This window comes from Crinia signifera, chromosome 5 (assembly GCF_055691185.1).
Source record: "Crinia signifera chromosome 5, ASM5569118v1, whole genome shotgun sequence".
Lineage (NCBI taxonomy): Eukaryota > Metazoa > Chordata > Amphibia > Anura > Myobatrachidae > Crinia > Crinia signifera.
This window is the reverse complement of record NC_139221.1, coordinates 235,760,826-235,783,453: the sequence shown is the minus strand read 5'-3', so window position 1 is coordinate 235,783,453 and position 22,628 is coordinate 235,760,826. Positions and strand designations below refer to the sequence as shown.

At 45.4% G+C, this 22,628-nt stretch overlaps 1 protein-coding gene across 2 annotated transcripts in view; it reads right to left on the bottom strand.

Moving 5' to 3' along the window:
• Positions 1–10,722, bottom strand: part of GASK1A (golgi associated kinase 1A) — a 67,487-nt gene extending 56,765 nt beyond the window's left edge. For both annotated transcript variants that reach the window (XM_083188671.1, XM_083188672.1), the window contains exon 1: positions 10,266–10,722. In XM_083188671.1, coding sequence (XP_083044797.1) covers positions 10,266–10,268 — 3 coding nt within the window. In that variant the 5' untranslated portion in view covers positions 10,269–10,722. The remainder of the gene's footprint in view (positions 1–10,265) is intronic.
• Between the last annotated feature and the right edge of the window lie 11,906 nt (positions 10,723–22,628).

The window sequence follows — 22,628 nt, the reverse complement described above, 5'->3', positions numbered from 1 at the left end:
ACTGTCAGGTCAGTTAAAAGCTGGTCAAGTGAGTCAAAACTAAAGCTTCATGCTTGTTTTTATTGCACGGACTGGAGGGTTTTTGAAGCCTCTGCGACTGACCTGAACGAACTAGCAGATGTCGTGAGATCCTACGTCAGTTTCTTAGAGGATCTGTGTGTACCATCCAAAACAGTTTGATCCTTTAATAACAATAAGCCATGGTTCGGCAGTCAGCTAAGGAAGCTCCGCCGGGCCAAGGAGGAGGCCTACAGTGGTGGGGATAGGGCACAGTAGAAAGAGGCCAGGAACACCCTGACACGTGAATGCTGAGGGGCTGTGGTTCACCTCTAATTGTGTCCATGTCGACTGTGTCGACATTTGGGTAAAAATACAGTGAAAACCCCATGTCGACCTTGCGACCTGTCGACGGAAATACATGTTGACTGTTTCCCCTGTACATTCTATATGTCGGTATTTTGACCATGTCGGGATTTTGTCCTTGTCAGGATTTAAAATGTCGGGATTTTGACCGTGTCGGGATTTCATACCGAATCCGCTCTATCTAACCCTGCACACTTCAGCTGGGCACTATGAGGGTAAGTCCTACTATACATATATGCTGAGTGTTGGTCTGTGGGACTGTGTTTGGGGTGCAGGGCTCTTTGGGCTGCTGTTGCTGGGCTGCTCCATGGCATCATATCGTACACTTTCCATCACCCCTTTAGTTTGTTTAATATATATAGTTACATAGTTACATAGTAGGTAAGTCTGAAAAAAGACTTGCGTCCATCTAGTTCAACCTGGTATAGATACCCATTGCTGATTTGGTAGGTTCTGGTATTTTACAGACAGATTATATTTCTTATTTGTACCCATGGATGTTTTTCTCCAGTAAATGTTTGTCCAACTTTGCCTTGAACGCATTTAATGAGCCAGCCGTTACCACCTCTCTGGGAAGAGAGTTCCAGAGTTTGACTGTTCTGACCGTAAAGAAATTCTTTCTACTAGCTGAATTAAATCTTTTTTCTTCTAATCTATATTCATGCCCTCGTGTCCTAGATTCCTTTCTAGTAGAAAAGAATTTAGTGACCCTAGAGCCACTCCGTAGCGCTGGTCGTGCTAGATCTCTAGTACCCAAAATTATTTTATTTTTCCCCAATGGGAATATTAACACCATAAACAATATATATAGATCTGTCACTAAAAACAGGAGCAGTAATTCAATCAGTTATGAATTTATTTAGCTGGGCAGGATAGTCGCTGCTTCTTTATATAGGGAGTGTCAATCCCTTAGGTAGTACAAGGTGTAGAGGATAAGTGGCAGACACGCAAAGGAGTGTCTGTCACTTTAAGAAGCGCGAACCTGCTCAGTAATTAAATGACCAAATATTTTGAGTAAAGAATATACATATTTTTATTAAAATAACATGGAAAATAATTAATAATCCCCCCCTCCAATACAATACATGTGCACAGTACCAACAGACAAACAAGACAAACAACAAGAAACATATAATAAAAGCTGAATTAGCTGAGAATGCCGTTAAATACAGTCACTTGGATTGTGGCAATGAATGAGGCAAGTGAATGAGGCTTTTGTGCAAATTAGCTAGAGGCTTATAAGGTGCTTCATATAGTTACCAGTCCTGTACAATTGATTTGCGCTGTTTCAGAAGGAAGATAGAACTCAGGTCAGTCTCTCCATAATGTACCAGAGATGTGCTCTGGAAATAGCTGCGATGGGGACCTCTCCTGCTGGACCAGCCAGCTGGGTAAATATTTGTAATCCACGTGTGATGCGCTTCTGCGGAATCAGTGCAGGACCAGTGGTGATATGGGCTCAAAAACGCGTTTCTCCGCCTGTCACACGAATCGGCGGCTTCCTCAGTCTGAGCCCAAAGATGTGAAACCAGCATTTTTATAGCAGCGATATTCGCGCCTTTCATTTTACCCGTACTTCCGGGTTTGCACTCCAAGCCTCACTTTCGTTCTCATATATTTATAGGCTCCCGCGGCCATTTTGTCCCTTGCGTGTCAAGCCTCACTTGCGCTCCGGGATCATAATCATTATTTGCCCACAAATACATGCCTCATTTAGATATATGGAAAACGGATTTCATACTGAAATAATGAAATAAATAAAGAAGCAAAAAATTAGCATAAGATCGAGGCATGGTGGACTTCCAATGGGCATATGGACTATGAATATGGTTAAAGTATGAAATCCGTTTTCCATATATCTAAATGAGGCATGTATTTGTGGGCAAATAATGATTATGATCCCGGAGCGCAAGTGAGGCTTGACACGCAAGGGACAAAATGGCAGCGGGAGCCTATAAATATATGAAAACGAAAGTGAGGCTTGGAGTGCAAACCCGGAAGTACGGGTAAAATGAAAGGCGCGAATATCGCTGCTATAAAAATGCTGGTTTCACATCTTTGGGCTCAGACTGAGGAAGCCGCCGATTCGTGTGACAGGCGGAGAAACGTGTTTTTGAGCCCATATCACCACTGGTCCTGCACTGATTCCGCAGAAGCGCATCACACGTGGATTACAAATATTTACCCAGCTGGCTGGTCCAGCAGGAGAGGTCCCCATCGCAGCTATTTCCGGAGCACATCTCTGGTAAATTATGGAGAGACTGACCTGAGTTCTATCTTCCTTCTGAAACAGCGCAAATCAATTGTACAGGACTGGTAACTATATAAAGCACCTTATAAGCCTCTAGCTAATTTGCACAAAAGCCTCATTCACTTGCCTCATTCATTGCCACAATCCAAGTGACTGTATTTAACGGCATTCTCAGCTAATTCAGCTTTTATTATATGTTTCTTGTTGTTTGTCTTGTTTGTCTGTTGGTACTGTGCACATGTATTGTATTGGAGGGGGGGATTATTAATTATTTTCCATGTTATTTTAATAAAAATATGTATATTCTTTACTCAAAATATTTGGTCATTAAATTACTGAGCAGGTTTGCGCTTCTTAAAGTGACAGACACTCCTTTGCGTGTCTGCCACTTATCCTCTACACCTAGTAGAAAAGAGGGTGTGTGACAGTTCCTTATATTGGCCCTTGATATACAGTACTTGTACATATTGAGCATGTCCCCCCTTAAACGTCTCTTTTCCTATGTAAATAGTCCCAAATTGCTTAATCTCTCCCCGTAGCTTATATTCTCCATTCCCCTAATAAGCTTTGTTGCTCGCCTTTGGACTTTTTCTAATTCTATGATGTCCTTTTTATAGTGTGGGGCCCAGAACTGCACTCCGTACTCGAGGTGAGGTCTCACCAATGCTTTATACAGTGGCATAATTACCCTTGAGTCCCTAGTTTCCATTCCCCTCTTAATACATGCCAGAATTTTGTTGGCCTTTTTTGTAGCTACATTACAATGGGCACTACATCCCAGTTTGCTGTCTATTTGGACTCCTAGATCCTTTTCAAGTATGGAATTACCCAGTTCCTCTCCGCTAAGGTTGTAACTTGCACACTGGTTGTGTCTCCCAAGGTGCATAACCTTACATTTATCTACATTGAACCTCATCTTCCATTTTTTTGCCCACTCATCTAGAATTGCAAGATCATTTTGAAGCATGGTGACATCCTCTGATGATTTGATGACTTTGCTAAGTTTTGTATCATCCGCAAAGATGGATACATTGCTGAGTAACCCTATCCCAATATCGTTAATAAAAATGTTAAATAAAATGGGCCCCAAAACCGAACCCTGGGGCACTCCACTTAGTACCGGTATCGTATCTGATACGGCACCATTCACAACCACTCTTTGTTCTCTATTACATAGCCAATTCCCTACCCATCTGCAGATATTTTCACCCAATCCTAGGTTCTCCATTTTATTAATCAATCTCTTGTGTGGGACAGTATCAAATGCTTTAGCGAAATCTAGGAAAATCACATCTACAGCATTTCCATTATCGAGGTTTTTGCTAACCTCTTCATAGAACCCTAGTAGATTAGTTTGGCATGAACATGTTGGTTAGTACTGAGTAGACGGTGATGGTCTAAATATTCCTGGATACCATCCCTTAAAAATCCTTCAAATAGTTTACCCACAATTGATGTTAAACTAACGGGTCTGTAATTAGCGGGATCTTCCTTTTTCCTTTTTTGAATATTGGCACTACCTCTGCTATTCTCCAATCTTTTGGTACTCTACCTGACAATAGTGACTTGCTAAAGATATAATGTAGGGGGGTAGCTAGTTCATCTCTTAATTCCATTAATACCCTCGGATGAATCCCATCTGGCCCTGGTGATTTATTTGTTTTGAGTTTGCTTAGCCTCAGTATTATTTCCTTCGGCGTGAAATCCACAATGAGATCTGGCTTATTTGTCCCGTTTGTGGTAAATGTTCGTTCCACAGTCTGCTCTCCCTTAGTAAATACTGATGAGAAGAACTCATTTAACAGTTTTGCTTTTTCCCTTGTCCTCAGTAACACTTTTTCCACTAGTATCAGTTAGTGGGCCTATGTTTTCCTTAATTAAACGTTTACTATTTATGTATTTAAAAAACTTCTTTGGGTTGGTTTTGCTTTCAGTGGCTATGCACTCTTCATATAATATTTTAGCTGCTTTGATTACCCCTTTACAAGTTTTGTTTGATTCTTTGTATTTTGCGAATGCCTCCTCGTTCAAGTTATTTTTATAGAATATAAATGCTCTTGTTTTATTGTTGATAGCTGACCTTACTTTTTTGTCCAACTATGGTGGTTTTTTTGTTGAATTTACCTTTATTTACTTTAGGAATGTATTCAATAGTTAGTGAATCAAGCACCTTTTTTAGAGTATCCCCATATATGTGTAGCACCCTTCACATTTATTATTACCTCTCACCTAGGTAAGTCTTATCACATATAATTTCCCCTATCCCTTTTACTATCACTTCAATTTCACACTAATGTGATGCCATGGGGTGGCTCTGCTGGGCTGGCCTGGGGGTCATGTTCCCTGGACCTGTCCCAGAGTAGTGTTAGGCACTATTGAGGTAACCTGGACGCGGTGGACAAGCTATGGCATCATTATGCTAAGAACCTCAGAAATGCAATATAGCAATGATATTAAAAGGTCTAGCATTTATATTTAGTGTGCACCTGCAAACTCCTCCTCCTGCTTGCTGCACTACAGGTCTCAGCAGGTAGCATCTCATATGTCCAGGGTGTGCAGTTTAGGGCCCCTCCCCCTAAATCATGTGAGTTGTCATTTGTATGCGCAACTGATGCAATATATATATATGTCCTGTTATCCCTCTTGTACCATGCTTGAAGCTTTACTGTATCCACAAAAAATTCCTAGTATACGAGAGTACACATGGGCAATAAAGTGATTCTGATTCTGGTTCTGAACAATATTGTTCAGTGTGTATGCAATATAATGTTTGCTCAGGGAGGTGAAGCCAGTTCAAGGGAAATTGTTATTTATATAGTTCATAGATGATATTGCCTCTTGTGTACCCAGCTCATACTTTTGAAAACTAGTTTCAGGGAGATTATAGTTGGTAGTAGAATTTTGCACAGCGCCCCAGTGAGTGTCATCCTAGATCGAAAAGGGCGTGTCTAGTTCCATATATGGTGACATTGTGAAAAGAGATTGGGAACATGGCACCTAGAAGTGTGGGTGTGTACTGCTACATCTGAGAGTAATCTTTTAAAATGACTTATATACAAATGTAGATGAGCCCCAAAGCAGTTAGTAGGAGATACTATACTTGCTAAAGTGCAGGGAAATGGTGCTGATGATTGTAAATGTATCTGTCTCTCATTCCTTTTTTCCCCCCAAAAATGTAACAGTGTAATGTGGGCTAGGTGAAATGAGGGAGATTACTAGACTAATGAGGGAGAGAGGGAGATTGCTGCTATTTCAGGCAATCTCCTGCAGAATGCAGGAGGGTAGGCAACTATGACCCAGCTTCATTTAAGGAACACTTAAAAAAACTGCTTACATTTCCCACTTTTTCCGAAATTAAATTTCCAAATGAAATGTTTTGTCAAGGACTCTAGTGCATTAATTTAATGCTGGGAATTAATGGGGCTACTTGTCAAGAGATAAACTAGTGAGAGAGAGAGATACAGGGGGCATATTTCTTAAACCTTGGAGAGCAATAAAGTGGAGAAATATAAAGTACCAACCAACCAAAATGACAATTAGGAGCTTTCTCTCCAGGCTTTTATAAATCCACTACAAAGTACAAATCAATCATCTCCTAACTGCCATGTTAAAAGGGGTATGGGTCATAGGGTTGACAAGAACAAGGCCACAGTCAGACCACTGAAAGTTGAAATGCATCAAGGTCGATATGGGGTTAGGTCGACAGGGTCATTAGGTTGCCACAAGTATTAGGTCGACATGCCCAAGGTCGACAGTCAAAAGGTTGACATGGGATTTTAAACTTTTTTTTGTCCCGAATGTCGACACAGTTGACATGGACACTAACAAAGTACACCACGTCCCCTCGCCATGCTTCGGCACAGTGCCTAGCTAAGCCCTATTTGAAAAAGGACAGTTAGGAGACCATTGGTTGTGACTTTATCTCTACCAAACTCTGATAAATATCCCCTTACGTCAGACGGCTGATATCACATGATGTCAGCGCCTGCCTTCAAATCGTCCATCAGCGTTCATCTAAAAAGTTACTTTTTAGAGCAACAGAGGAAAAATAATTGGTTTCCTAGCACGGCCACAACGATCATAATCGCGGTCATCGGGGGTAAAATCAGGGTCATCGCGGGCATTTCCCCATAGAGAACAATGTTAAATGCCTCAATTTACCCGCGATGACCCCGATTTCCCATAGGAAACAATGTGAAATGGATCTATTTACCCAAATTATCATAGGGAACAATGGTAAATGGCCCAAAAACACCCCATAACATTAAAATGTCCCCCCAAAAGTACTATACGCCACCCAGTGATCAACGTGAACCCGAAGCGTGGCGAGCGCAGCGAGCCCGCGAGGGGCGGGGGTACGCGTCCTCCGACCTTTTCATACCCCCACTATCCACGTCGGCGTGGAGTTGAGAATAGAATAGTGTGGCGAGCGCAGCGAGCCACTGAGCCTGAAGGGTGGCGAGCAGAGCGAGCCCCGCGAGGGGACGCGGATACCTTCACAGTTATACGCGTCCCCTCGCGGGCTTCCCAGGTGTCCATGGCGACGCTGACACCTGTGAAGCCCGCGAAGGGACGCGTTTACCTGTGAAGGTATCCGCGTCCGCTCGCCACGCTTCGGGCTCGGTGGCTCGCTGCGCTCGCCACACTATTCTATTCTCAACTCCACGCCGATGTGGATAGTGGGGGTATGAAAAGGTCGGAGGACGCGTACCGCCGCCCCTCGCGGGCTCGCTGCGCTCGCCACGCTTCGGGTTCACGTTGATCGCGGGGTGGCGTAAACTACTTTTGGGGGGACATTTCACTGCTCAGGGTTTTTTGGGGGGGTTTCTGGCCCATTTACCATTCTTCCCTATGCTGATTTGGGTAAATTGACCCATTTAACATTGTTTCCTATGGGAAATCGGGGTCATCGCGGGTAAATTGAGGCATTTAACATTGTTCCCTATGGGGAAATCGCGGCCATCGCGGGTGGACCATTTAAGCATTTTTAGGCGCACACGACGCGACCGACCCGATTTTTCACTGTTTTCAATGCATTTCAATGGAAAAATCGGGGGCATCGCGTCGGTCGCGTCGCAGGCCACTAAAATTACCCCCGATGGCCGCGATATGTGGCCGTGCTAGGAAACAAGTACCAAATAATTTGATGGTGAATGATATTTCCTCTGTGTGGGCGCATATGAGCGTACATATCCATTTGCAGCATACTGAGGGGATCCAGGCAGGATGGGGGGGGGGGGGGAGGCAGGGCAGTGATAACCTGCTCACTAGGCAGTGGATATACGCAGCCTAGGTCTACGTCAACTGTGGCCAAGCATGGATAAACATTAAGCCTCGACCATTGGGTGCCTTGAGGATCGCATTTGAGAACGTCTGCTGTAGGTAACCTACATATGTCACTATCCCAAACTGAATACCCCTACATGGGTAAAAACAATAACTTTTGTTTCATATATGCAAAAGAGATAACAAAATAATGTATAAATCACCTAAATTAGGTGTTACTCTCTTGAATTATCTGCCGTGAATCATTAATTGATGATTTTGGCGTTATAACATTGAAAAAAGGAGTATATTACAAATCATATGGCATAGTGGCATAACTACAGGGTGACTAGACAGGGTGCCCCCCCCCCACTCTCACTGACTGCATCTGGCTAACAGGGTGCTGTGCGGTACCCTGCAGCCAGCTGCAATACTGCATTGCCTATCGGCGTTTCCTTTCTTGTCTATCTGTTCACCCTGTAGGCGGTACAGGTGCTCAGTGTCCTAAGGGCAGGAGGGTGGGCAGTGGCTTCACTACTTTAAGTTTCCCAGCTGCTAGTTGTAGTCAAATAGAAAACCCAACTTAAGAGTTTGTCTGGGGCCTCCAACACTCTAGTTACACCACTGCTGTGGTATATGTCAGCAAATGTTTTACAACCCCCAAAAGTTTTGAAGCCATGCTATAATGATTTTTTAATTATAAAAACATCTGTCTCTATCCCAAGTGGGAATTAAACAATCGCAAAAGACTGGTCTAAGAACAGTATTGAATGAGCACAATGTCTCCCTGTAGAGCTACAAAAATAAAAAATTCTTCCAGGTTGTCTATATAGTAAGTAATGCAAAGGAGGAGTACTAATAGCTTCAACTTTCGCTGGAGGAAAAGACAGTATCAGATTTCCACAAAGGCATCCAGGAGCAGAACTGTGAAGTCTGCAAATTCACGTCTCTGCATTAATTGACCTGGAACGCGGGATTCTGAGATTCCAGACTTTCCAGAGCAGGATAAACAATTCACTAGATTTTTAAGGGAATTATTTTTCTAAACTAGTTTTCCCAGCTGTGCCACATACATGTTTTCTGGCAAAAATTCCTTAGTTGTGCCTCTGGCTGCGAGAATTCCTGTATAAATCTCATTCTTTACATAGAGTAGATCAGAAATTCAAAAAATAATACAGGTTGAGTATCCCGTATCCAAAATGCTCGGGACCAGGAGAATTTTGGATAACGGATTATTCCGTATTTCGGAATATTTTAATATTTCAATGATGTATTTTGAAGTATCTTGCATGTATGCTGTATAAACACATAATATACACACAAATATATTTTATTACCACATAAAATACACACAAATATATTTTAATTGTTCAAAAAACAAGGTTTCAAAACTTGAAACAAAATGTGTGTACTATCTCAGCACTGAATTTGAATGCCAAGCAATCATTGTCTTGCACATATATAGTGCCAGTTACATATCATGTCCCCAGTGATGCTGTTACAAATGTCCCCAGTGAGTTTTTAGCAAAAAAAAAAAAAAAATGTCACTTTCTGGAATGTCCGTATTTCGGAATAATTCGGATAACGGATACTCGGATACGGGATACTCGACCTGTACAAATAAATACAGAAGGTGCCCATACACGTTGCGATTTTAACATGCGTTTGGAACTTTTAAAGTTCAAATCGCATTGGTTAGAATTGCACCGTGTACCTGCGGGGATGCCATGCGCGTCCCCACGGGTACAATATTGTATAGCACAAAAAGTATCTGCAGGCAGTACTTTTTGTGCTACATCACATCGCATCAATTTTGTAGTACATGCGATGCGATGTCCATTAGGTAACTATAAACTTTTAAAAAAGAAAGGGCAAAAATCACATTGCATCACAACAGTACAGTACTGTACATCGCATCACAAGTGCCAAAATCGCACAGCACCTTGAAGTTCAAAACGCACAGCACGTTAAAATCGAAACATGTATGGGCACCTTAAGTTGTTGCTAGATTTCTGTACAGACAATGCATGTATTATGTACAAACAACAGTGTGCAAAACACAGACCTTAACACAGCCATAGTACAACTTAGTGCATGCAAATTCCTGCAAAAATTAGACAATAATTGTTGCAAAATTTTACATTGCTAAATTTTACAAACATACTTGAAATAAAAAATTCTAATTATTTTGAACACAAAAAAGTTAATTCCAAGCATAATTAATTAACCAAAAAGTGACAAACCCTGGTTTGTTCCTTATCAATAGTGACCAGCTTGTCACCTCCCCAGTCTTTATGGGACATGCAAGACAAATGCTGCAAGCAGATGCTAGACTAAGCTGGAGGACAATGCCGTAAGTTTCAGCACAAGAGAAAACAATACCCACCATGGTGTACAGCGCAGAGTAGAGGACAGAGTAGCCATCCAAAGGAGTCCTGTCCTCCTGCTGGATATTCTGGATTTCTTTCTCATAGACAGGCAGTGTCTTATTCTTTCTTTACCTTAGGGTCCTACAGCTATCACATGGCTTGTGCTGACTGAGGTCCAGCTGCCTGTATCTCTTCCAGATGCCTTGTATCCAGGAAAATCCTTTCTGCATAAAATATAGAATTTTGCTTAGTGTGCATTTAATTGTTTTGCTCTCACTCCCTTGCCCCTAAGCTACTGTGTTATACTATAAAAATCCTACAACCCCTTAAATGTCTGTCTTTCTTCTGCTTTCCTTAAATATTTTGTTTCCCCTCTCAGGCTTAGAGTGTGTAGAATCTGTTGAAGTACAGCCAGTTTATGTGTCACTCAGTATAGCAAGGCTGCAGCCAGCTCAGACCAGACTGCTAACAGGAGGAGAGGGTGGGATTGAGGTGAGGCAAAGGAGAGGGGGTGGGTGAAGGTTTCAAAGAGTTCTGGCAGAGGGAAAGGACAGACTTATTCATTTGATGAAGATCTTCACAATAAGACTCCTAGGTTTCCATTTTTTTTTAAATTGGGGGTGAATGTTTTGTTTTCTTTATGTTCATTCACATGCAGGCTTCTGACAAAAGAAAAATCTAGCACAATGCATTTCTCATTCCCTGATTTTCTGGGCATCAAACAAGCATTCCATTGTCGCAATGTACTCAAATAAAATAATGTCCTATTGTCAGTGATGCATGTATATATTTTGGCATCACGGAGATAAGCACAGCTGTCTCACAGTACTCAGGCCACTAGTTATCCTTGTGTTTATGTGTGTGACATAGCCATGCGCACAGGGTGTGCCTAATGTACAAAGGCACACCCTGTGCACATGGGGTGGCCGGAATTACGCTGTGCCTTTGTACATTAGGCACACCCTGTGCGCATGGCTATTTCCAACACCCCGCATACTGTATGTCTGTGACTGAAAGTGCATACACATGGTGAGATTTTGGCTTACAATTTAGATGATATAGTCAAAATAGAATATAAAGTTAGTAAAATTGTCAGTGTTTAACCTGCTTGCGATATTGATGCATGGTCCCATGAGGTCGGTATTTTAAGGGAAGGCAAGTTTGAAAAGTGCCAGTTTTTACCTATGGTCTGCAGGACTGCAGCCACCCCAGGTAAAATCTGTTACTGTGCTAAGTGTTAGGGAAGCCAGAGGTAGTCTGTGAGACTGTACTGGCTTCACTGTGACTGGCAGTGACTTCCTATTTGATGTCTGAACTGCCAGTCACCCAAGGCAGTCCCATTGGGAGGTGTTCCCTCCCTCTGGGCTGCCTCTTTTGGCTACTTTGGCTGCAGTCCATAGAATCTGGGGTATGCACATGCATAGTAGCATACCTCCCAACTTTTTACTTGAACAAATAGGGACACTCGCGCGGCGAAGCCGCGCGAGCGCCCGAAAAGGGGGCGGGGCGTATGCAAATGAGGGCGCGGCTTATGCTAATTAGCCGCGACCTCATTTTCATACGAGAATAGACGCTGTGCGCATGCGCACAGCGTCTATTCTACTAGATTGGGGGGTCTCCCAACTGCCACCCCCCGCAGCGGGACAATGCCTGCCGCGGGTGGGACGTCGGGACAGGACCCGAAAATCGTGACTGTCCCGACGGAATCGTGACAGTTGGGAGGTATGATAGTAGCGAGGCTGATACTGCGCATCGTGGCAGTCCAGTTGCCTGTCATCTGCATTATACAGTCACTGGCACTGTGATTTGACTTCTATGGGCTGCAGCCTAAGCAGCTCATAGAAGCTGGGGGTATGCGCATGCACACTACCGAGGTCGATACTGTTCATGCACCTGTACCAGTGCCTGTCATCTACATTGTACAGGTGCCTGGAGACTGGGAGCAGTGGAGGGAGGGCAGAGTGCCAGCATAGCAACCAGTGGCAGCCTCCTTCCTACAATCATGTAGGACCTGCCACTGATTTTGACTAGGTGTCATGAATCGCGGTGTGTGGCCACGTCTGCGGCCACATCCCATGCCATTACGCTAGTGCATCCGGCGACACAGACCCATGCATTGCCTTTCATTTGGCCGCGATCCATGGCATGATGTCCCTTGTGTCCCTTTAGCATCCCACGTTGATTCCATGCTAGCCCATCGCTGTAAGGGCGCCGCCATGACACCTGTGGTCAGCTGACAGGTTGAACCAATTGCTCTGCTTGCTACCTGAACCCTGACCTGTTCACCTGCTGCTGCAGCTTGCAGCCAATCGCATCTAAGCAAGGGGGTATAAGGAAGGCTCCCAGCATGCCAAATTGCCTTGAACAACTGTTCTGTTCCATGTGTGCTTGTCTCCAGTGTCAGAGTTCCTAGGCTCCAAGCTATCCTGTGCTCCAGCGATATATACTACCTGTGACCTGCTGCTGCTGCTCCATTGCTGTTCTGGTTAACCCAGTACCTGCCAGTTTGCCTCCTGTCGACAGCTCCCAGGCCGTCGACATCCCTCTCCAACTCCCAGGACATCGTCATTCATCCCTGGCTCCCAGGCCACTGATACTTACCTCTGGCTGTCAGGCCATCAGCAACCATCCCCGGCTTCCAGGCCAATGCCTCCTGTCATCACCGGCTTCCATGCCAAGGACTATCAACACTCTCAGTTCCCAAACTGTTAAACATTAAACTCTAAGACCTGCTGTGTGTATATATATATATATATATATATATATATATATATATATATATATATATACACATACATACATACATACACTTTTCCAATAGAGTCAGTACCCCCATCCAAAGTCACATGTTGAGCTGCCAGTCATTGCAAAATAAACAACAAAGCAACACAGCAGCACTCAACGGATTTAGAAATGATAAATTAAACACAGACCATCATATCAATCTTTTGGGTTTATTTTAACCTGTCATCAGGATACATGGGGGTAAAGGAGCTTACACCCTAGATGACTTTGTAAACGCTGCAATTGCGATGTTGATATACATGGAACTCCCAGACAAACGGTATAATGCATCCATATATGCAATCTTGCAAAATATAGCATCCAAGAATATGCTGTCTGCAACAATATTTACAAATCTTGCTGCAAGTTCAAAAGATCAGTAGAAGCAATAAACGACAAGCAGGAACATAAAAAGGCATCACAAATGAGTGTACACTCTGGACAATGGAAATTATTTGTCATTCAGAACCCTTTATTATCGTCCACATTGTTTACAAAGACGTCTAGTATGTATGCACAGAGGATGGGATGGGGAGTAAGGCTGGAGACAGTTAGTGGGGTGTGGCTGAAAACAGAGAGTGGGGTGGGAAGTAAGTCTGGAGACAGGCAGTGGGGTATGGCTGGAGATAGAGAGTGGGGAGCAAGGTTGGAGACAGATTGTGGGGAGGGGAGTAATAAAGGAAAATTAAAGGGTGGATAAAGATAAAAACAGAAAGTGGGATAAGGCTGGAGAAAGAGAGGGGGTTAAGGCGGGAGAAAGAGAGGTAGATATGTCTGGAGGGGATGCGGTCATTCGTCAGACTGCATTTAGGTCTACAGTCATTAGGTCGACCCCACTAGGTCGACTGGCAGGAAGGTCGACCTGACTTAAGGTCGACATGGGCCAAGGTCGACATGACTTAAGGTCGAATTTGCATAAAGGTCGACATGAGGAAGGTCGACTGGTCATAAGGTCGACATGGGTTTTTCACTGTTTTTTGAGCCAACATGTGCCCACAGGCGGTATTTCATGCCCTACCATCCACTAGGGCGTGGTAGGAGAATAAAATAGTGTGCCGAGCGTAGCGAGGCACCGTGCCCGAAGCATTGCGAGCGAAGCGAGCGATGCGAGGGTCCGATTCTCATTGCCAACTGTGTCCATGTCGACTGTGTCGACATTCGGATAAAAAAACAGTGAAAAACCCATGTCGACCTTATGACCAGTCGACCTTCCTCATGTCGACCTTTATGCAAATTCGACCTTAAGTCATGTCGACCTTGGCCCATGTCGACCTTAAGTCAGGTCGACCTTCCTGCCAGTCGACCTAGTGGGGTCGACCTAATAACTGTAGACCTAAATGCAGTCTGACGAATGATCCCATTCCGTCTGGAGACAGGTACATATGGTTGGAGACAGAGAGAAGGATAAGGCTAGAGACACGGAGGAGTAAGGCTGGAGACATAGTGAAGGAAGGCTGGAGAGAGAGAGAGAGAGAGAGAGGGGTAAGGCTGGAGACAGAGAAGCATAAGGCTGGAGACAGAGTAAAAGGTAAGGCTGGAGAGAAAGAGGTAGATACAACTGGAGACAAAGAGAGGGGTAAGGCTGGAGACAGAGAGAGGAATATGGCTAAAGACTGCGAGAGGGGTATGGCTGGAAAAAGAGTAAAAGGTAAGGCTGGAGAGAAAGAGGTAGATACAACTGGAGAAAAAGATAGGGGTAAGGCTGAAGACAGAGAGAGGAATATGGCTAGAGACTGCGAGAGGGGTATGGCTGGAAACAGAGAGGGAAAAAGCTGAAGAAAGAGGGGCTAAGGCTGGAGACAAAGATTAAGGACATTTTATGCTCTCACACTTGCACTTATTGTAAAATAGCTGTAGACTTTCCCAGTAGGTAGTTATAGACATACCCATGGTATGCTATACACATGGTGATGCTTTACACACAAAATAGTCAGTACTAGACACATACTATAGATGTGCTAGGGACACCACTCTGGCAGGGCACCGCCCTAATAAAATATACTGCGCAAAACTATGGACGATATGAATGGTGCTAATACAATGCTCTCATCAAACCTAATTGCTGTGTTCAATCCCATCACGTTACCTCTAAACCTCTTGCTCTTATACAAAGCATAGCGCACTCTCAGCTGGCCACATTCTCTCTTGAATATGTGTTGTCATGACATCAGTGGAGGATTTCCCACTTAGAAAGTGAGGCATGTGTAAAAGGGTGACACTTGCTGGGGCGACAGCACAGCATGCTCACTTGTATGCAAGCCTCGTTAGACCAATAGCCAGATGAGACCAGGTGATTATTTTATTGTTTTTGTCATTATGACTTACTGTTTTATTTTGTAACTGATGAGGGAGGAGGGGACAATGGTCAGTAAGCTCTGGGGGTGGAGGTGAGGAGGTCCCAACATGCATTGGGCAGTGACATGAACGGATGTGATCGCTAAAGTTGTGCCTAATGTATTGCTTAAAAGTTAAGCTTTACTAATCAAAAATAAATAGATTGAAAAGTGCATGCTACCCTATATGAACAACTGTATATCTCACTTGCCTGTATTGTTGTGTCTATAAATGATTGAATTCAATTATAGCACTCCCCGGAAGAGCATACCAATTATGAAATACCTGTATACATAGACATTTTCTGCTAATCCTCCACAATATAGATAGACGGTTACACCAATAATTATTATTCTGTGTGACTCTCCCTATTTGTACTGCATACAAGTAAACATTGGCCACACAAAAAAAGTGACCAACAAAAAAAAATGCTGCAAGGAGAGTTCAATTTCACGTGGGATGTTGCAATGGGCAACCAGTCAGAATCAAATTCTTTTTTATTTAGCAACTTCTAGAAAAAATAGAAATCCCTTTGCATCCCATGCCACCCCACGCGCCCCCAGCGATCTGCACCACATCCCCCTCACCTGTGTCCGGGCAGCCTCCTGCTGTGCTGCCCGGACCAGTGACCTCCTCCTCCCTGCACAGCTTCCGGGTGCAGGGAGGAGGAAACGGAGCCCTCACAGCCGGGTAAAGGTGCAGGGAGGGAGGAGGATACCCGCTGCACATCACCGGCCATCGCCTTTGAGTTAATAATCGCATATGTTACTGCATATGCGCTTATTAACAATGCAAATGCCGGCAATGTGCGGCGGAGGTTATTAGAGAATCCCGCCCATACTGTGGAGTACAGGGCAGCTCCATCCTCCCAGTGTCAGAGACTGATGATGACCATGCCAAGGCAAGACTGCTGTTCCTCAGAGACGCTGCCAAAATGAGGCGAGGGATTTAAAGCCCCCACCCTGTGCAGACTTCTGAAGAGCTCATAAGCCTCACTCAAATTCAGAGGTTGGTCCAGCCATGAAGTTTCCTGAAGAGGCTCTCTAACACATGCGGAAAAGGGGGTGCTAGGTTGCCATGGGATTTTAGTTTGACTTTAATTGGGATGAGAGGTGAGATGTGCACACATGTCCCTTTTTCAATCTGGCCCTGCCCCATACGTTTTATGAAGGCTGCAAAGTTGCCAGATATACTGTACCAAGTTCCTGAATTTGTGGCTATAAGCCGTCTCCATTGGTGCCCAGTAATTCCTGTGCTGACCGATGACTGTGTATGCACATTGGCTACCAAGGACCCCGTCCGGGAGTACGTTTGATAGAATTACACTCTTACAGTTCTTGCTGCTCTTTGTCAGAATGGGCTCTTATTGTAGCACTTCTCCTGGCAATAGTAACTTCTGTACATATTTGTGGGACAGAACAGATGGGCTCTGTGAGTAAATTCATGTGAAAATATAAATGTCCACAAAATATTGATCGCATCTGCATTAAAAATACAGATTGTGATAATTATGCCCCTTAGCCTGGCAGGGAAGTATTAATAAATACAGGAGGTCGGTCTTTGGAACCAGCTACATGGATATGACTGAATACTAAAGCAGGCAATAGCTATTTTAGTTATAAATAAAACATATGTTTTTGCTTCTTCACTTTGGATTTCATGAATATGTGCCTTATGGTAATTACTAATCCAGGGATTTCCTGCATGCAGCCTGAAATGCAGAGAAGGGAGAAATCCTCAGAACAGCCTCATTACTCCACAGATCTAGCATTCCCAGGGTATTTTAAAGAGAGAACTTCTCTCTACATTTAATGATAAAGTAGGTAAGAATGAATCAGAATACAACTGTAAATCAATATAGAATATTATTTATTATGAACCTGTCATCATTTGTTTCAGCTGTATGTGCAATCTTTTCCATTGTTGAGGGCAGGAGGTGGCAGGTTTCTATTGCCCCATGTCAGTAACATATCACAGGGAACATGAAAACATGAAATAAAGGACACAATGGGACAAGTGGCATGATTTCAGCAATACAGCTGCAATATTTAGATGCAGCATGTGTGACCAAACTAGTAGTAACATCCAGTTCTTCTTTAATACAAAGAACATGGGCCCTTGGGGCATATCTGCTGACATTGTATGGTTCCACGCAGTGCTATTTTTGTAGGAAAACAGGTTCAGGAGCTGTGGGTGGGGCAGAAAGTGGGCGGTGATGTGGGTGGAGCTACAAAAGGGGTGGGGCATCAATTGTTGCATAAACCTTTTTTCAACACATAACGCCCTTTATATACACAATGCCCACAGCAGTGCCACATGCCCAATGCCAGATACACATATGCCCCCAATATTGCCAGATACACATATGCCCCCAATATTGCCAGATACACATATGCCCCCAATAACGCCAGATACACATATGCCCCCAATAATGCCAGATATACATATGCCCCCAATAGTGCCGTGCCAGATACACATATGCACCCAATAGTGCCAGATACACATATGCCCCCAATAGTGCCAGATACACATATGCCCCCAATAGTGCCAGATACACATATGCCCCCACAGTGACAGATACACATATGCTCCCACATTGTGAGATACACATATGCCTCCACCGCTGACGCTGCTTCCTTTTCAGAATGCTTTTAGGTTGCGGGGGGCAAGATATAGTTGCAGTTTGGTGCCCTTAAATTTCCCTCATCACAGTGAGAGTGACTGTAGGGAGCAGTGAGGGCAGGTGTATGGAGCAGCAAGAGTGGGTTGGGCATAGGGAGCAGTGATGTGAGTGTAGGGACCAATGAGTGAGTGAAGGGAGGGCAGTATATACACAATGCCCACAGCAGTGCCATATATTATATACACATAATGCCACTAGTAATGCCATGTAATACACAATGCCCCCAAGCAGTACCAGATAAACAAGCCAGTAGTGCAAGTCTAAAAAAATACTCAGCAGTAACAAAGGCATGCGCCAAAAATTGGGTGTGGCCACATGCCCAATGCCAATGAAAATGGGGGTGCCACACATATGCCCCCAAGAGTGCAGCGCCAGATACACATATGCCCCCAATAGTGCAGTGCCAGATACACATATGCCCCCAATATTGCCAGATACACATATGCCCCCAATAACGCCAGATACACATATGCCCCCAATAATGCCAGATATACATATGCCCCCAATAGTGCCGTGCCAGATACACATATGCACCCAATAGTGCCAGATACACATATGCCCCCAATAGTGCCAGATACACATATGCCCCCAATAGTGCCAGATACACATATGCCCCCACAGTGACAGATACACATATGCTCCCACATTGTGAGATACACATATGCCTCCACCGCTGACGCTGCTTCCTTTTCAGAATGCTTTTAGGTTGCGGGGGGCAAGATATAGTTGCAGTTTGGTGCCCTTAAATTTCCCTCATCACAGTGAGAGTGACTGTACGGAGCATTGAGGGCAGGTGTATGGAGCAGCAAGAGTGGGTTGGGCATAGGGAGCAGTGATGTGAGTGTAGGGACCAATGAGTGAGTGAAGGGAGGGCAGTAAGGGGAATGGGGGAGTACAGAGGATGGAGGGAGAGAGAGTAGACAGAGGAAGGTGAAACAAGGTGAAAGAGGAGAGGAGACAGTGAGAGATAAGGAATAGGCATACATGGAAGAGTGAGAGAGAGAGACATACAGACAAACAGATGACCACCTCCAGGGGCTGATTGGAAATTCAAACCAGCCCGGTCCAGACCAGCAGTCTCTCAGAGAGTTTCAGGCGGAGTCTGTCCCCCCGCCGTACAGCAGCATAGTCACTGGGTTCGGCCAATACGGCGGCGGCAACCTGACGTGACGTCCCGATCCAGCAGCAGCAGCCAGCTAAATGGAGTAAGACGGAAGGCTGACACGGACATTTAGAAAAGCACCGGCTGCCTGCTTCCTGAATGACACTGTTGCACAGCATCTCAGAGCCACTGCGCCATCGGAAGCCGCGGCCCAGCACGAAGATGCCGCAGCCCATGTTGTTAGGGTGGGTGGCCACTTCTACTAATAAATGTGCCAGCCCTGGCAACATACACAAATGCCAACACAAAGATGCTGACACAGCCAAACAGACCATGACATACTGACACACACATGCTGACAGACAAATGCCAACACTTACTTACAACCAGGCCTCGACCCCGCCCCCCTCCACAGACATAACTAGCCAGCAAATAGGAACCCCCTTTACCATTCTGCAAAATGTAGTAGCTTCCCCACCCCCCTTCTGTCCTCCCAGCAGCGGCACCTGCCAACATCTCCCTTCTCGGCGCACCCCTGCTGTTTGGCTGTGTCAGCATCTCTGTCCCCCCTTCTGCGGACAGCAACCTCTAACCCTAGTAGGCAGCTCCCTTCTCCTGCAGCACCCGACAACCTCCTTCCCCTCACCACATAGCTGCTCCATCTTCCTGCAACGCCCGGCAAACTCCCTCCATACCACAGTGGCTCCCTTCTCCCTGCAGCGGATGTGGCCGGGCACCAGCAGGGTAACTGTGGCTGCGCTAAGCTACTGTAATGTACTTACCCTGCTTGCCCAGACGCCGGTCCACCCGATCACCCCCTGCTCTCCCCAGCTGGTCTGCTAGTCTGGCTGCTGCTTCCGGTATCCGCGAGCAGCCACGGAACACCGCTCCTGCTGGCTATGGGAGTAGCGGACCGGCCCGCCAAGGGGGCTATTTCACCGGCCTGCCGGGTGGTGAGGCAGGTGACGCGGGGCTACATGCTCTGCTCCCGGGCTCGGGTCGGAAGAGGTATTGCAGGGGATAGCGGGACTTAGCACCGCTCCCCATCCTGTCCGCTGCTACCGCTGTCCGTTCCCTGTCACAGCGCCTCTCTCTCCCCATTCCGATGTCCCTGACTTGTCCATCAACCATCATATCTTGCGGGCCGGATCCTGATTGGCTGCAGTCCCGCAAGCTCTGATTGGCTTGCGGGTCAGCAGCCAATCAGTAGCCGGCCTGCAAGCTCTGCTTGGCTGACGGTCCAGTCAGGGGCTCCTGCCGAAGGGAAGCCCTATGACAGCGGCGGAAATGGTGACTGATGTGCAGGCCACAGAGGTCCCGGAACGCCGTTCCTGATGACGTAATTTTGCATAAGAGGTTCAGGAACGGCGTTCCGGGCCGTTCCGGCCCAAAAATAGCCCTGGTTCCACGTGTCCTTTAATGGTAGGTGGTATAGTGTAGCGGTTAACAGCAGATCAAATCATTATACCTCTATACTGCCTACTTCACTGGGGAAGTGGGTGGGATCCAGAAGGTGGGATACCCAGTGGCGGAACTAGTGGGTGATGAGCCTAGGTGCAAAAATAGGGCCCAGTCCTCCACCCCAACCCAAGTTCACAATATGCAACACGACAGTGGGTAACAGGGAGAGTCAGGGGAAGGCATAGTGTGACAGGGAGAGTAAGGGGGAGACAGAGTGTGACAGGGAAAACAGTGGGTGACAGGGGCAGCTGTGGGCCCCTTATTCCTCAGGGGCCCTGGTGCACTGCTCCTGTTGCACCAATTAGTTCTGCCTCTGGGTCTACACACACTGGAGTCCCAGAGAACCTGCCAAAGTTTGTAGCAGTAGACAGTTATATCCTTTAACTATACAGATTATGCAGAGTAGTCAACATGCAACTAACACTGCATTTTGCAGCACATGACCAATATATTATATAAAAAACCATAATTATATACTTCACTATATATTACAGCAACAGTTCTCAAACTGTGGGTTCTGACCCCAAAGTGGGTCTTAACCTCCTCAGCATGGGGTGGCAACTCCATATTGCTGGCCATTAGGCTGATGACATTTCTAATCTCAGTCAAGTGATTCAAGGAGTCTGAAACATCTGTTAAATTGTCTGTTATTTTAGTTTCGCTGTCAGCGGACTACACATGTGATGTGATGACCTTCTGCAGGACCTTGCTGGGGTCCTGTCATTATTTTTATTGTCTGATGGGGTCCCAGAGCAAAATAGTTTGAGGACCCCTGTATTACATTATACCACTGACATTCATATGTAGATGATTGAGCTAGGATATACTATGGGTAAAACTTTCCCTATACCTATTTAAAAGGTTTGCTAAATCTTTCCCTAAAAATGTTATTAACAAAGCACAAAATCACCATTCTATAGAATAAATACAGCTGTGCGGAGCAGCAGCAGTTGTGCAGGTTTAACAGCAATTTACATGTATGGCCTTTGGCTTTGTGAAGTAGCGCAGAAATACATTTAAATTTGCAAAATTAAATATTGGACAGAGTGCATATTCAGATCCTTATGTGGGCATGCATGCCCATTCCCACTACTTAATACTGGCCAGAGCAGGTAGGAAAATGAAATTCAATGTAAACAAATGTAATGTCATGCACTTTGGGAACAGAAACGAGGACATTACATATAAACTACTTGTTCTAGAGCAGTGGTGGGCAACAAGCGGCCCGCAAAATGTTCATGCCTGGCCCGCTGTTCCAAACTGTTGTGCAATGACAAGCAGCCTGATTGGCTGAGCCGCTCATCATTGCGGTATACTGTAGCACTGCAGTCCCAACCTGCTCCACCCCTGAGGAGAGCTTCATTCGTCTTTCCTTCTTTGATGTGAGAGACGCTTGATGGCTTGCAAGGTGGAGCCAAAGTGCCAGTCAAAACTGGTGTGATGATTTGATGGACACTCGCACGTTGGCTCTGCCCCCTCAATGCACAGACTTCACAGACAGGATATCCTGGATGGCTGCCTCCGGCGAACAAATCTCTCCTCAGCGGCGCTGCATATTGCAGGCAGCTACTGTGGTAGAGAGAAATTTTCCCTCGCCCAACCTCCATGCTGCTTGAAAGTGCTGTGTGCTACCCGCTGTGCCCTGTCCGCCGGTTCTCCAGATGCCTACTCTCTGCTGCCCGCCTGGTTCCCCAGCTGGTTGAGGCCGATTCTCAGCTGCCTGCCCACAGGTTAGGAAAATTTAAAATATTTTGGGGAGCATAAGGTATAAGGTTGGTGAGGGGATAGAGAGGTACAGGGGCAGGGGTGATGGGGTACAGATAGGTGCAGGGGGGACAGATTGGTGCAGGAAGGACAGAGAGGTGCATGCTGGGATGAAGGAGGGACAGAGACATGCAAGGGTGGTGCGGAGTCGGAGTGGTGCAAGGGTGCAGGGGTGACGGAGATGGAGATGTGCAAGTCAGGAAGGAGGTGCAGGGTTGACAGACAGGGGCAGTGATGTAGCTAGGTGCCACG